Source organism: Paralichthys olivaceus, chromosome 6 (genome assembly GCF_024713975.1).
Source record: "Paralichthys olivaceus isolate ysfri-2021 chromosome 6, ASM2471397v2, whole genome shotgun sequence".
NCBI classification, from domain to species: domain Eukaryota; kingdom Metazoa; phylum Chordata; class Actinopteri; order Pleuronectiformes; family Paralichthyidae; genus Paralichthys; species Paralichthys olivaceus.
Window position 1 is genome coordinate 2,027,125 of NC_091098.1, and position 13,992 is coordinate 2,041,116.

The 13,992-nt window shown below is 40.9% G+C and overlaps 1 protein-coding gene across 2 annotated transcripts; it reads right to left on the reverse strand.

The window, feature by feature from the left end:
• Nucleotides 1-211: 211 nt before the first annotated feature.
• On the reverse strand, nucleotides 212-9,332 carry rcc2 (regulator of chromosome condensation 2). Of its 2 annotated transcripts, none has more exons than XM_020089387.2 (13): nucleotides 9,158-9,332; nucleotides 7,957-8,178; nucleotides 7,681-7,774; nucleotides 6,047-6,190; nucleotides 5,746-5,877; nucleotides 5,430-5,518; nucleotides 4,628-4,742; nucleotides 3,963-4,129; nucleotides 3,657-3,837; nucleotides 3,425-3,530; nucleotides 2,475-2,547; nucleotides 2,298-2,375; nucleotides 212-1,398 (listed from the first exon to the last, which is right to left on the reverse strand). In XM_020089387.2, the coding sequence occupies exons 2-13, from the start codon at nucleotides 8,155-8,157 to the stop codon at nucleotides 1,294-1,296; spliced, it is 1,485 nt and encodes a 494-aa protein (XP_019944946.1). In that variant the 5' UTR covers nucleotides 8,158-8,178; nucleotides 9,158-9,332; the 3' UTR covers nucleotides 212-1,293. The 2 variants fall into 2 exon arrangements, with proteins under 2 accessions (XP_019944946.1, XP_019944945.1); XM_020089386.2 differs by having other exon boundaries at nucleotides 9,091-9,332.
• Nucleotides 9,333-13,992: the final 4,660 nt, after the last annotated feature.

Consider the following 13,992-nt stretch of genomic DNA (forward strand, 5'->3'; position numbering starts at 1 on the left):
ATGACATGATGGAGAATAACTTTCTGATCAATAGATTATTTGCAGAGATGTGTTTGTTAACTTTGTCTAATCAGCTCCAAAAGTTAATCATGTGGAGATATTCTCCCAGGTAACGTTTCCACCAAGTTTAGTGACAATCCGTCCTTGCAATAGTGAGTTATATTATACACACAGACATGGATGAAAACAAGTAAAGCTGTAGCACAAGTGGTGAGGTGAGGAAAAATCATTTAACATGACATCTTTATTTAACCATTTCAATGAAAAACAATGTAGCCGATAAATTTCACTATAAAAAAGAATGTAGCACAGATCCAAGAAAAACACCTGTGCTGATTTCAAAACAATAATACGCCTTTGTTCCCAACACACCTCGATACACAGAACCGTTTCCAGACAGGACATAACTGGTTCTAAAAGTTTGGAGCTGCTTGTGGAACCGCTTTGAGCATTGGAATAATTAATATTACTCAAATTAGCAGAGAGAGCAGACAGTGTGGTCTTGGAAGGACTGAGGTGTGCATCCTTGATGCAAATACTGAAGAAGACTAAAGGAATGTAACATTGAGTGAAGTGCACTAACTCAGAACATTATGTTCCAAAATCCTGATTGTAATCTGTGGCAGCTGCACACACACGCCCCCTACCCATACTGCCACGCCCAGGAAAATCAGACCAAACAGCTGATTCTCTGAGCAACAGAAACACAACTTCCATATCCTGAACATACATGTAGAAAAAGGCACAGGTATGGAGTGTTTTTGAAAACCTTTGAAAAGCCCTCAGAAGGAAAAGTCTGAGGGCTCAGCTGTAGCACCCGTAAATGTGACAAACTACTATCATTTCAAATACTGCAACAAAGAAAACAACAACAGAACAAGAGACATGAAGACATCAATGTTTGGCTGTATTACAAAATGGAAAAAGGGTTTGGGAAGCACAACTCTGCTAAGTTTTAAGTGCTTGGAGCAAACTGTTGCTTGTTCACTCGAGGTGGGAAGTGAAGATACCTTGACCATTCCTTGTGAGAGTTGGACCATCCAGAGGATCTGTCCACCTCCAGTCCCATTTTCTCTTATTTTAGTGTCCTAATTGATGTAGAACCATTGCTGGTAGCTGAGATGTGTGGATATCTTTCAGACTTTAGAGAGCCACCCCCCCCCCCCCGAACTCAACCATCCCACTAGCACACCACCATGACCAGCAACAACTAAGCAGGTCAGGGGCTCCTGCTTAGTAGCGCTGGTCTTTGCCCCAGTGAAAAAGGTTGAGGTGTTGCTGTTGCAGGTCCAATCAGATTGTCCTGGGGTTGTACTCAGGCAGCTTTTTCAGTTTCTCCTCTTCCTGCTGAGTGTCCTGTCTGGCAATCACCAGCGAGTGAGCGTAGCCCATCTCCACCTGCGCAAACAACACATGACACTCAGTGATCTTTTCCAGAGGTCCAGGACATTTTACTACTTCCAACCTCAACGCTGACACAACATCTTAAAGTTTCAGCTGTTATTCTTTGAGGCCTTCAGGACATCAGGTATAAAACAGACAGAGAGCTTTTCGCTGGGTGAAGTGAGTCATTATACTGTGGAACAATCAGATGATTTACACATGTTCCTCTTACCAACATCTTGGTTCATCACTCCTCAAATTTAACACAATCTGAACTCAAGGTGAGTTTTTGATGCATAACAGCACAGGATGTTTAAGTAAATGTGTAAGTGGATGTGACCAGAGCAGGAGAAACTAATATATAGTTCAAATCAATGTATTTACATCAACTGCTTTCTCCAGTGTTCTCTCGGGATACCGACTAGAGACACATAATCTACACAGCAGCATTTCTCCTGGAGAACAACTTTCTCTGCCCTGAATACAAGCAGCTGTGTACAGGATTAAGATTATAAAAATACTGCACTGACATTTATGGTACTGAGAAAAAAAATATCAATTTCTATAACGCTACAACAGTGAAAGGGGTAAAGTTTTCCTCTAGTGTCCCCATCATCAAATACCTGCAAAGCTAATGTCATTCCCATCAGCCTGAGCGGCACATGATGTTTAGTGCTAAAAACACATGCTAGCATGCTAACAGGCTAATCTAAGACGGTGAACATGATAAACATTATACATGCTAAACACTAGCATGTTAACACATTAAGCATGCTGCTGTTGGCATTTAGTTCCAAGAACAACAGCTGTTAGCAGGGATGTGCACAGTCTGGTTTAGATTTATGCACTCAGATGAGACTAATAAAAAAACACTGGGGTTGGGAAACACTAGGACTGTGAGTATTGCCACTTACCTGCTCAATGTAGATGCCATCCAGGGTCTTAACCTCCTGTGCTGTGGTGGAGGATTTGGGTTTATTGTCTCCATATCCCTGAATTAGCATGAAAAGATAAAATCAGTGCTGAGCTCCTGAGCATCACAACAGTCAAAACAATCTCACCCCACCATCTGATGAGGCCTCCGGTCTTACCAGCTCTCCAAATGTAGGTGAGGGGCCCCAGCTGATTGTGCTCTCATCTGCAGCAACGAGGATGCTGCTCTTCCTGTTAAATACAGATACACAATCAGACTTCACACAGAGAACAACTACTATACGCCAGTGTCCAGGGAGGGATGATTAAAAATAGTCGTCAGTAGCCAGCACTTGTAAGAACCAGCTACTGCTTTCCTTTGCCCATGATATACTTTACTACTAATAACCAGACCCTCTGTGTTGTCTATATACTGTATTACAACATCAGGAGTGCAGGTTCGTTTTAGAACTGTGATTATAATCTGACGATATGAATTTCTAAAATGTATTATTGATATAGTATTATTATGCAAATGATAATGTGTTAAAACAGCACCTCCTACATTTTTTCCTTCTCTATTGTGATGTAGTAATAACATATCACCAATATGACGGGTCTTAGTCATTAGAGTAAATTAGAAAATTATAATTGTGTGCTAAACGCCACGCATGCAGAGGCAAAATGACCGGAAATTATATATGTAAAAAAAACCGTAAGTGCAGAGTGGTGAGGCACCTCACAGAAACTGCTGATTATGACTCACAGCACTCTTGCTCTCTCAGTTACAGTACATTTGCTTTGAGTTTGAACCGCAAGTATTTACAATCAGGCAGAAACTATTTTTCTGTGTATAATCCCCTACAAGATATCTGTGCGTGTGTGTGTCACTAGAGTAAAGATCTCGTATTCATCCATTCTATAGTAGGTAGCAGTTTTTATAGTATTTTGAGGATTTGCCCTAAATGAGATAAAACACAACTTAAATTATGTTAAAGGTGATATAGGTATCATAACAATATCATCATGAATTATTTTGGTCATGATAATCATTAGGGAAAATTGGATTTTCCACACAAATACAAAAAAAGGCACTGCAGCTACAGAGAGTAAGAATTAACATACGCACCCACATGCCAGACTGCGGATCTTCCAGCCACACAGATCCTGCACGGATTTGGGGTACATGGTTGACTCTCTGGAAGTGTTTGTCACCCCCCAGAAAAACAGCCCCCCTGCAAATACAAAAGTGGTCAACAACTACAAATGCAGCAACAACATACAGCATCATTGATCACATGAGTCACTTCAACTTAATATTTAACATATGATAAATACACCATGACATGCTCTCCTCTTACCCATCTCACTAAGAGCAAAGGAACACTGGTAGCCTGTAAAGATCTGACTGGCACCACGTCCAGGGAAGTCAAACAGTTTCACCAGTCGGGGAACCATCTCGTCCTTCTGCTCCGTGTGGCCCAGACGACCGTAACCACCAAAACCCCAGCTGAACACTCGCTTCTGAGAATCCAGCACCAGCTGCACGCACACACACACACACACACGTTTAAATGCTCAGTTTAAAGGATAATGGCATCAGACATTAGGCTTTGTTAGAACTGTTCCATTTAGTTGTAATGAGATTGATAAGTGTATATTCTCACCGTGTGGTTGCCCCCGCAGGCCACATCTCTGACCACCACGTTAGGCACGGGCATGACCTGACCGTCCTTGGACTTCTCAATGAAGATGGCAACCCGACGAGCAATGAGCTCACAGTCAAATTCAATGCGCTGGGCACGAGCTATGAATTTCCCATCACTGTTGTGACCTGCAGTGTGAGAGTGGTCACTGTTAAACAGATATATACACAGACATAAAATAATCAATGCTAGATCACTGAGTTAACAGACTGAGAATAAACTTGTCAAGGCTCTCAGGTGAACAAAATAAAAAACATGTTGCACTGATATAGAAAAGTATCACTCTACCCTGCCATAAAACAAACTGATATATTATTATGAATATAAGTAATAATTTGACTAGAACCAATACCTTAAGAATGACATAATAATAATAATAGCCACAGTTCAAAATTGAGCTGACTTGCTGTCACTGCTCCATAGCCATTTGCTTCTAGCATACATGTTGTACTACCATGACAAACCGATCAATAATTTGCAGAGCGTAAAACAGCAGAAAATCGAAGCACAGACAGATGGACAGACATCGTTTCTAGTTATATTAGATAAATAGCTATGTTACTAAAAACACACAGCAACGATGAAACATGCAGACGAATGGTTGTATTTGGATGCGGTGAACATACCCAGCTGTCCATACTCTGGGCAGCCAAAGGAGTACAGGTTTCCTTTGCAGTCCACCACCATGCTGAATTCAGCACCACAAGCCACCTTCACCAGGGGCTGGCCATTGTAGGAAATCTACAGAAAGAGAGAAGGTTCACAATAGAGCAGCACAATGGATCGGGTTATTTATACTAAAAATATTTACTGCTAAAGCTGAGAAGGCATCCTTTCTTTATTTTAGCTGCATTACAATACAAGTGGGGCAGAAAGCTAGATCAGCTAAGTATCCGCAGCCTAGTCTGTTAGATGAGCTGCACCTCTGCTACTTCTACTCAGAATAAATGTCTCTTGCACAAAACCTACAACAACATACATACCCAGAATTTTGTCTGAGTGCTGCCTCACATTCTAAACATGATGAATATTCAGAGTCAGTCTAACGTTTGACATATGTTGCGTGTTGGTTACAACCTTCAGAATGAGCCACAACATAAACTGTGCATGTGCACACATGTTAACCCAACAAACCTTGACCAGCCTGCTTGAGCCAAACAGGCTGGCATATTGCCGCCCAAGAGTCCCTGATTTTACACAAATCTGTCAAACTTTTGATTAGGCACTGCGACAATCCTGCCGACAGCATGAACACACTTAAATCATTTTAACATGATTCAATGCTTTCACCCACCCTATGAAATAAGCAGCGGAAATATTGAAATTGCCTATCTATGTATATACTGTATGTATCACAGTGTGCATTTGTGTTAGCTTATCGGTAGCCTGGCTCTGCACCAGCTTTTACGTAGGATGGTGATGACTTACTGCTGCTGGGCTGAGGACGGCATCAGTTTGGTTGCCTTGGCCAAGCTGGCCGAGCTTGTTCTCACCAAAAGAGTACGCAGTGCCATCCTCTGAGGAGAAACCATTAGCAAACAGTCAGCAAACAGCAGCTTTTACTAACCAACATATTCTGTGGAAAGGGTATTAACATTGAGCTATGAAAGTTTGTATTAATTCCAAATGATAAGTACTACAGATCGACACCAACTAAAAAATAAATATCTGAAATCAGCTGCTGTGCTGTTTTGCTAGAATGAAAACAGGCGTCCTTGATGATAAGCCAGCACTGGGGCTCTACCTGTGAGTGCCAGAGTGTGATTGCGTCCACAGGCTGCAGCAACAATCACATGATCTGCCAGGGCCTCGATTAACTTGGGAGCCTCCAGGCGTTTGGTGTCACCATGACCCAGCTGACCTTTGTCATTACGACCTGAGGAAGACAGAAATCAAGCACAGTGATGGATAACTCTTTCAACTCTGGATGTAAAGCTGCATACAGTCAGTACTCAATGCTGTATTAACATGGTATAAACCCATTACATTTGTGGTTTAATGCAAACTTTTGACTCAGTTGTACCTGAATGCAGCATGTTACTTACCCCAGCTCCACAGCTTGCCCTCAGTGGTCATCAGGAGACTATGTGCAGCACAGGGCCCAGACACCACACAGCTAACCTGGACATCGCTCAGACAGCCGTAGCGGTGAGGACCCCACAGATTCTGGCCCAGGTTACGGAATGCAGCTGGAAACAGACATCATTGTACCCATAAAAAACACGGACTATCTGTCAATAATAGGGGTGTCTCAATCTTATATAATTTATATTTTTTTCTGTCGTGATGCAGATACTATCTGTTTCACACACCAACAAAGTAGGTGTTAGTTAATAGTTATTGTTTGGCCTACATAATGTGCTGAAAAAAATCTTGTTAGTATTTCGATCATAAATCGTTTTCCAAAAATGACTTTAAAAGACTATATGTATAGATTGTGATAATCTTGATATTGTGACCTCATTTGTTCACAATAATTGTGTCAACACTCATCTCACACTACCGTCTCTTATTTTGTTTCCTGGCTAATGTAAAGGAGGATGAAGAAGAATATCAACACCTACACTGTAATTGTTTCTCATCAGAGGATGTATCTTGATGAAAAAAAATAAGGTGTATTAAGAGGACGGATATATAAGAGTGTGTGCAATCTGGTGCAGCTTGTTGACTTTGATTGGACTGTTGGGAGGAGGTACTGCAGTTTTAGTTTATTCACTTGCACAGTAGCCAGTTCACTCCTCATATTACCGATTCCACCTCAGGCTAAATGGTAACTCGACTTTCAGTCAGCTGAGCCCTTTGTGAACTTTTTATACACAAACTATCAGTGAAATGGCAAACAGTGGTCCAAGAAACATTTAGTTGAATTACTTTTGGACCCCTAAAACTTGGGGACGTTGTTTACAGGGGTATATCTCCCATACACTACTTTTTGTTATTATTATATTAATGTAAAACTACTTAAATCAAAACTGAGACGTGGCACTTTGATGAAGTCTCCATTTCAAATTAAAAAGGTAATATGCTGAAGCACAGAGCCTGACGAACCAAAAATGTGTGACTGTCCAATACTTCCGGCCTTAAGTGTATGTTGAGTCTAACTGCACAACAAAAGAATTATTTGAATGTGTGTTTGGTGTTCTGGCAGGCACAGCATCTCGCCTATCTAGAGATGGTCTTTGTCTATGCAGCTGCTCCTGCTGACACCCCAACCCCCATTCAGTCTACACAAAGCTGATTTATCAGTGTGTACCAGAGTAGTGAGAAAAGGATGGAACAAGGCAGTGCACAGACTGCCCCAGGCATCAGTGGGCCTGCAGCAGGGGGGCAACACAGAACATGCATACATATGAATAGGCATTAATGTCACAATCAATTAATGGGATCTCACTGGTATTAACACATATGTTGTCTGTACATCCCAAACAAAGGCCCACATATCAACCTACCAATCACCAATCTATTATTGATTCTGTCTGGCTGTACAACTCCCTACGTCTTGTCTGTGCATTGTCAGGAAGAAAAGAGAACCCTTACATCAAATCTAAACATCAGATTTGTTTTATTTGCTTGTTGTGGATATTTCTTAACCAACAATTGTTCATCAATCCACCAAGTGACTTGGTGCAGCATCTAGGACTATGTGTGGAATTTGGCATTTGAAATCAAAATATTCTACCTTGTTGTTTGGGCACCTCCTTTCTTCCAATCAAATCCCAGTTGGTTGCTCCAAAGATGAGTAGTTGACCTTTTACCTTTGGGCATTCAAGTTTCTGTAGAGGGAGAACAATAAAGTCAATAACATGAATAAAAGTTCATAAATTGTAGCGTTAATTCCAAAACCATATTTCTACAACTGTAGCAGAATGGCTGCTTCATTGTAAATTAGTAACAGTATTTTGAGTTTCCTAAAACTGGCATGGCAGTAAGATTTTAGACATTGCACGGAACCCACTATTGTCTCTTTGACATCATCTGCCACAGTGACAGGCTGCAGACCGGACTTGGCAGCGGGCCTGCCAGGTTTCTTGTTGTTCTCCTGCTCGAAGTCAAACTCATCATCGCTGCTGAAGTCTCTCTCTTTCCTTTTCCCGCTGGCCCTCTTCTTTTTCACCCCACCGTTCCCTGAGATGTCTGTCACCTTCTTGCGTGGCATTTTTTCGATCAGAAGCTGTTTCTGTGAGAAAGAAGCAGTAAATGGGTTAAAAAAAGTGGAATTAAGAATGAAACTGCTTACAATAAAAATGCAGTGATTTCATGGGATATTGAAAAGAAAAGTAATGAGATCTTATTTCTAACCCGATAAATATATAATTCAAGAACACCTAAAGAAAAATTAGACGATACAATTGATCTTCTGCAGCACAGTGAGACAGAAAATAATCAAACATGACTGAATAAAGAGGAACAACACATGGAGGGACATCTGTTAACCACGTTACACAGTAGGCAGATACAAAGCACTGCACATAATGAGTGGAAGAATGGCATGATTACAGCAATGGGTAGCACTTCTGTTTGTTATATTAACTTAGAGAAGTTCACAGGTCAGACTTCACTGGAGAACAGCATCTGTCCCTGGGTAACTCTATTGTGGAGTAACAGTGGTTAAAGCAGAAACCACTTTAAACCCAAAGTACATTGTTCTCCCTGTTGTGTTTAGAGCCAGGAACCCAAAAACAAAAACAAGATACTGAACCACGTACCGGTGTCGCTCCACAAGCTAGCTGCTAGCCTCATTAGGCTAACGAGCTAACCACTGTCGCTCTTTGTTCACATTACGCTCGGGCTGCAAGCTAGCCGACGAGCTAACCCTCACCGTGTAAAGTGGAGGCTACACGGCGAGGCTGCCGCTACACAAACCGCCCCGGTGAAGTTCGAACAAACACACGAACCTCCATCGTTTGACTGAAATGGCTCAAACACAGACGGACTGATGGGGCTCATTGTGCTAACCTCGCTACTGTAAGCTAACAGGCTCTCTAAATAAAGACGTGGGCACCAGCGTTACATTCAACATTCAACGACGCGACAATAAAAACTTTTCAACATTTCCGTCAGTGCCGGTGTAATAGTTGAGCACACTTACAGTCCGTGTGATCTTTGGACAGGAGACGTTGTTAGTGATCTGACAAAGGCACGACTAAAACACGTACCGGTGATTTCCTGATTCAGCAGCTCTCTGTCCGTCTCCGGGTTGATTGATTTGAACAAAAGAAGCTGCAGTCTGCTTTCACACCACGTGGTTTGCATTTACTATTCATACAGGAAACCAAGCACCCCCCGACACACGGGAGGCCGGAGGAGACAGAGGAGGACACACACACACACGCGCGCGCGCGCGCACACACACACACACACACACACACACACACACACAGACACACACACACACACACACACACACAGGTACAAGAAGTTGTGTTGAAAGTTACACTGAGTAATAATCCCACACTGGACTAAAACACAGACAACACAGAATACACATGTACAAATACTTAAGAGTTTTAGGATACAATGATCTGCTGTGAATGTTGGTCCATTTCTGTCTGTGTCTGTTTACCTGTCTGTCTGTTTGTTCATGTCTGTTTGTTTGTTCATGTCTGTCTGTGTCTGTTTGTCTGTTTGTCTGTTTGTTTGTTCATGTCTGTCTGTGTCTGTTTACCTGTTTGTCTGTTTGTTTGTTCATGTCTGTCTGTGTCTGTTTACCTGTTTGTCTGTTTGTTTGTTCATGTCTGTCTGTGTCTGTTTACCTGTTTGTCTGTTTGTTTGTTCATGTCTGTCTGTGTCTGTTTACCTGTTTGTCTGTTTGTTTGTTCATGTCTGTCTGTGTCTGTTTACCTGTTTGTCTGTTTGTTTGTTCATGTCTGTCTGTGTCTGTTTACCTGTTTGTCTGTTTGTTTGTTCATGTCTGTCTGTGTCTGTTTACCTGTTTGTCTGTTTGTCTGTTTGTTTGTTCGTTCATGTCTGTCTGTGTCTGTTTACCTGTTTGTCTGTTTGTCTGTTTGTTTGTTCGTTCATGTTTGTCTGTGTCTGTTTACCTGTTTGTCTGTTTGTTTGTTCATGTCTGTCTGTGTCTGTTTACCTGTTTGTTTGTTTGTTCATGTCTGTCTGTGTCTGTTTACCTGTTTGTTTGTTTGTTCATGTCTGTCTGTGTCTGTTTACCTGTTTGTTTGTTTGTTCATGTCTGTCTGTGTCTGTTTACCTGTTTGTTTGTTTGTTCATGTCTGTCTGTGTCTGTTTACCTGTCTGTTTGTTTGTTCATGTCTGTCTGTGTCTGTCTGTTTGTTAACTTGTCTGTCTGTCAGGGTGTGCAGAGGACGATTAGAGCCATGTGATAAAATGGAAAAGGAGACAAAAATCTATATTGTTTGTATTTAAATAGAACATTTTCTAGTCTTGAAACCACTCAAAGCTCTTTACAGTACAGTTTACCATTCACTTATTCACACACATTCACACAGTGCATCTATTAGCAGCACTATGTGTTCTATGAGGTGCTATTCAGGGTTCAGTATCTTGCTCAAGGACACTTTGGCATGCAGATGGGCTGACCTTCTGGTTGGAGGACAACTGCTCTGATGTGATGCCATGATGGTAAATTGCCTCCACCAGTGAGGATATGCTTTCGTTGTTTGCTTTCTCTTTGTCTGTTTAGCAAGAGTTAAACAAAAACTACTCATAAACAGATGAATTTCATGAACTTTTGTGTAGGGGTTGGACAGGAACCATGGAAGTACCATTCAATTAAAGTTCTAACCTAGATAAACAGGAGAAATCCAGGGTTTCACTTCTTTAATATGGTCCCCTTAGGCAACATCATGAGAAAGCACCACATATTGTTACGCCGACGACACCCAGCTGTACATTTCTATGAAGCCTGATGAATCTAATCACTTAGTTCAACTTCAGGAATGTCTCAAGAACATCAAGGCCTGGATGACCCAAAACTTCCTACTTCTAAATTCAGACAAAACTGAGGTCATTGTAATCGGCCCTAAACATCTTAGAGAATCACTGTCTGAACAGATAGCTACATTGGATGGTGTCAGTTGAGCCTCCAGCTCAACTGTGAGGAACCTTGGAGTTATGTTTGACCAGGACATGTCATTTAACAAACACATAAAACAAGTCTCTAGGACAGCTTTCTTCCAACTGCGCAATATTAACAAAATTAGAAACACCCTGTCTCAGAAGGATGCTGAAAAACTAGTTCACGCATTTGTTACCTCTAGATTAGATTACTGTAATTCTTTATTATCAGGATGTCCAAGGAAATCGGTAAAAGATCTCCAGTTGGTCCAAAATGCTGCAGCATGAGTGCTGACAGGAAGTAGAAGGAGAGATCATATTACTCCTGTCTTAGCTTCTCTACATTGGCTCCCTGTAAAATTCAGAATAGAATTCAAGATCCTGCTGCTCACATTTAAAGCCCTTAACAATCAAGCCCCTTCATATATCAAAGAGCTGATAACACCTTATTATCCAAGTAGATCACTTCGTTCACAAAACACAGGCTCTCTTGTGGTTCCAAGAGTCTGTAAGAGTAGAACAGGAGGTAGAGCATTCAGCTACCAGGCTCCTCTCCTGTGGAACCAGCTCCCACTCTGGGTTCAGGAGGCAGACACCATCTCTGCATTTAAAGTTAAACTTAAAATGTTCCTCTTTGATAAAGCCTATAGTTAGTTCTGGATCAGGTGAGTCCTGAACCATCACTTAGTTATGCTGCTATAGGTCTAGACTGCTGGGGGAACTCCCATCATGCACTGAGGACCTCTCCACTTCTCTCTGTCTCTCTGCCCCCCCCACATTCATTAATTAATTTATTTTAATACATGTCAATGACTATTTCACTTTGTACTCCCATAGTCTCTCGCTCTCTCTTTTTTCTCTCTCATTTCAGATATCTCCGACCCCGGAACCTCAGGACAACAACTATTACTATTATTAATTACAATATCTCAGTAATTCATTATGATATAAAATGTGTCTGTTATCCACAGTAATTAATAGTCTTTACACTGTTGTTCCATTTTTAACTAGTCAGATCTAATACCTGATGGTGCTCAAGTGTTCCTGGTCTTTTATCGCCCCCCTCTCCCCTACTTCCGCCTCCCCACTATCCCTCTCTCTTCTCTCCCCTCTTTTCCACCCATCTCTCCTCTCCTTCCCCCGTTTTCTTTGCTCACCCCAAATGGTCGAGGCAGATGACCCCCCACATTGAGCCTGGTTCTTCTAGAGGTTTCTCTCTGTTAATGAGGGAGTTTTTCCTCCACAGTCACCAAAGTGCTGCTCATTGTGGGAACTGTTGGGTTTCTCTATATTTTGATTTTAACATCCTGACCTTCTATGTAAAGTGCCTTGAGACAATGTATATTATGATTTGGCGCTATACAAATAAAATTGAATTGAATTGAATTGAATTGAGAAAGGGAATCAGCCTTGGAGGTATGTGCTCTCCAAGTTCCACAAAGGCTTTGCCGTAGTAGTGGGTACATTCACAGCTACAAATACGTACCTCACTATGGAGAATATTGGAAAAACTGGATGAAGCAAGTTTCCATAGGGTTTCTGAATAATCATGACCTTAAGAACAATCATTTAAGAATTTTTCTTTTAGTTTTGCTTGAACTCACTATTGTTTTATATTCTGACAATCGTAATATTTTATCAAAGCACTACAAAATATAATTGCTGTAACAAGCCTTGGTTACCTCCAACCTGACATGTTTCCTTGGTTTTAAATTTGATGTATGTGATTGATTTCCTCAGGATCCCACACAGATCAATTGTAGGACCGTGCTTTTAATTGTGCATGTTCCCATTTGGCAACAGAGTCCACAGAAAACAATTTTAATGTGAAAGACTTTTGGCTCATGGCTGCCATCTATGACATGTCAACATAGTTGCTAATCAAAATAGATGAGAAACAGATAAATGCCAGAACTATCCCAGAGGTTAATGCATCCTTAGGAAACAAAGTGATGTTTCTTTATCAATAATAATAATAATGATATATTTATTTATAGATATAGCACTTTTCAAAACAAAGTTACAAAGTGCTTCACAAATACAAATGGCACAAGTAAAAATACATAAAAGCAAACAAACATAATCATATAAGAATAAATAAAAGAATGTCTGTTACAGGAATAAGAGAAATTCTACCAATGTTCCTTAGTTAATAAAACATGTTCGTATGAGTTTAGTGATATGCTGCTACAATCTAACAGGATGCCAATATTCCTGAACAGTTCTCCAGTAGATGGCAGTACTTGACTGTTAATGCCAATAACAAGAATTTCTGTTATGTATGAGTTTAACAGACAAATATCTCAGTTTCTTACATCCTCCTGTAAAAAATTCAGCCTACTGAGGTCAGCTGGCTTAACAGGGTCATAGAGCTGTGTGTCAGCGTAACAGTGGAAAGAGACACCATGTCTACAGATGTGTTGCAGGCCGTGTATTCGGCAGATGAATCCTTTTATCTGGCGTCCCCATTATTCTGCCCCAAGCTGTGCATTATTTTGTATTTTAGCATCGACCCTGTTGTAGAAAATGTGTCCACCTTTCTCAAAGTAAGTTCGTCTTCTTATGTTGAGCACCAGGAACCAAAAAACCAACAACATACTGAACAGAACAACATACTGAGCCACGTACCGGTGTAGTTCCATAAGCTAGCTGCTAGCTTCGGTAATAAATCCCACTCCCAAATCCCTGTTATCCCACTAATAAATAAATAAATGGACATATCTTTGTCTGCCTTTCTTTTCCTTGCTATGTTTTTTTTTGACAACTGCTCAATCGAATTTAAACTTGGTATGTGTATTGGACGGAAGTAACTGTAATGTCTACCAAGTGCTTCAGAAATTTTCCTCACTGATTTTTCATAACTGTATATTATGCCGGTGGTCAAATGAATCGTATCCTATGTCCTACAAATACTGTTTCTCCAGTCCACGGAAAGAGTTCATCTACACTCACCTTTCAA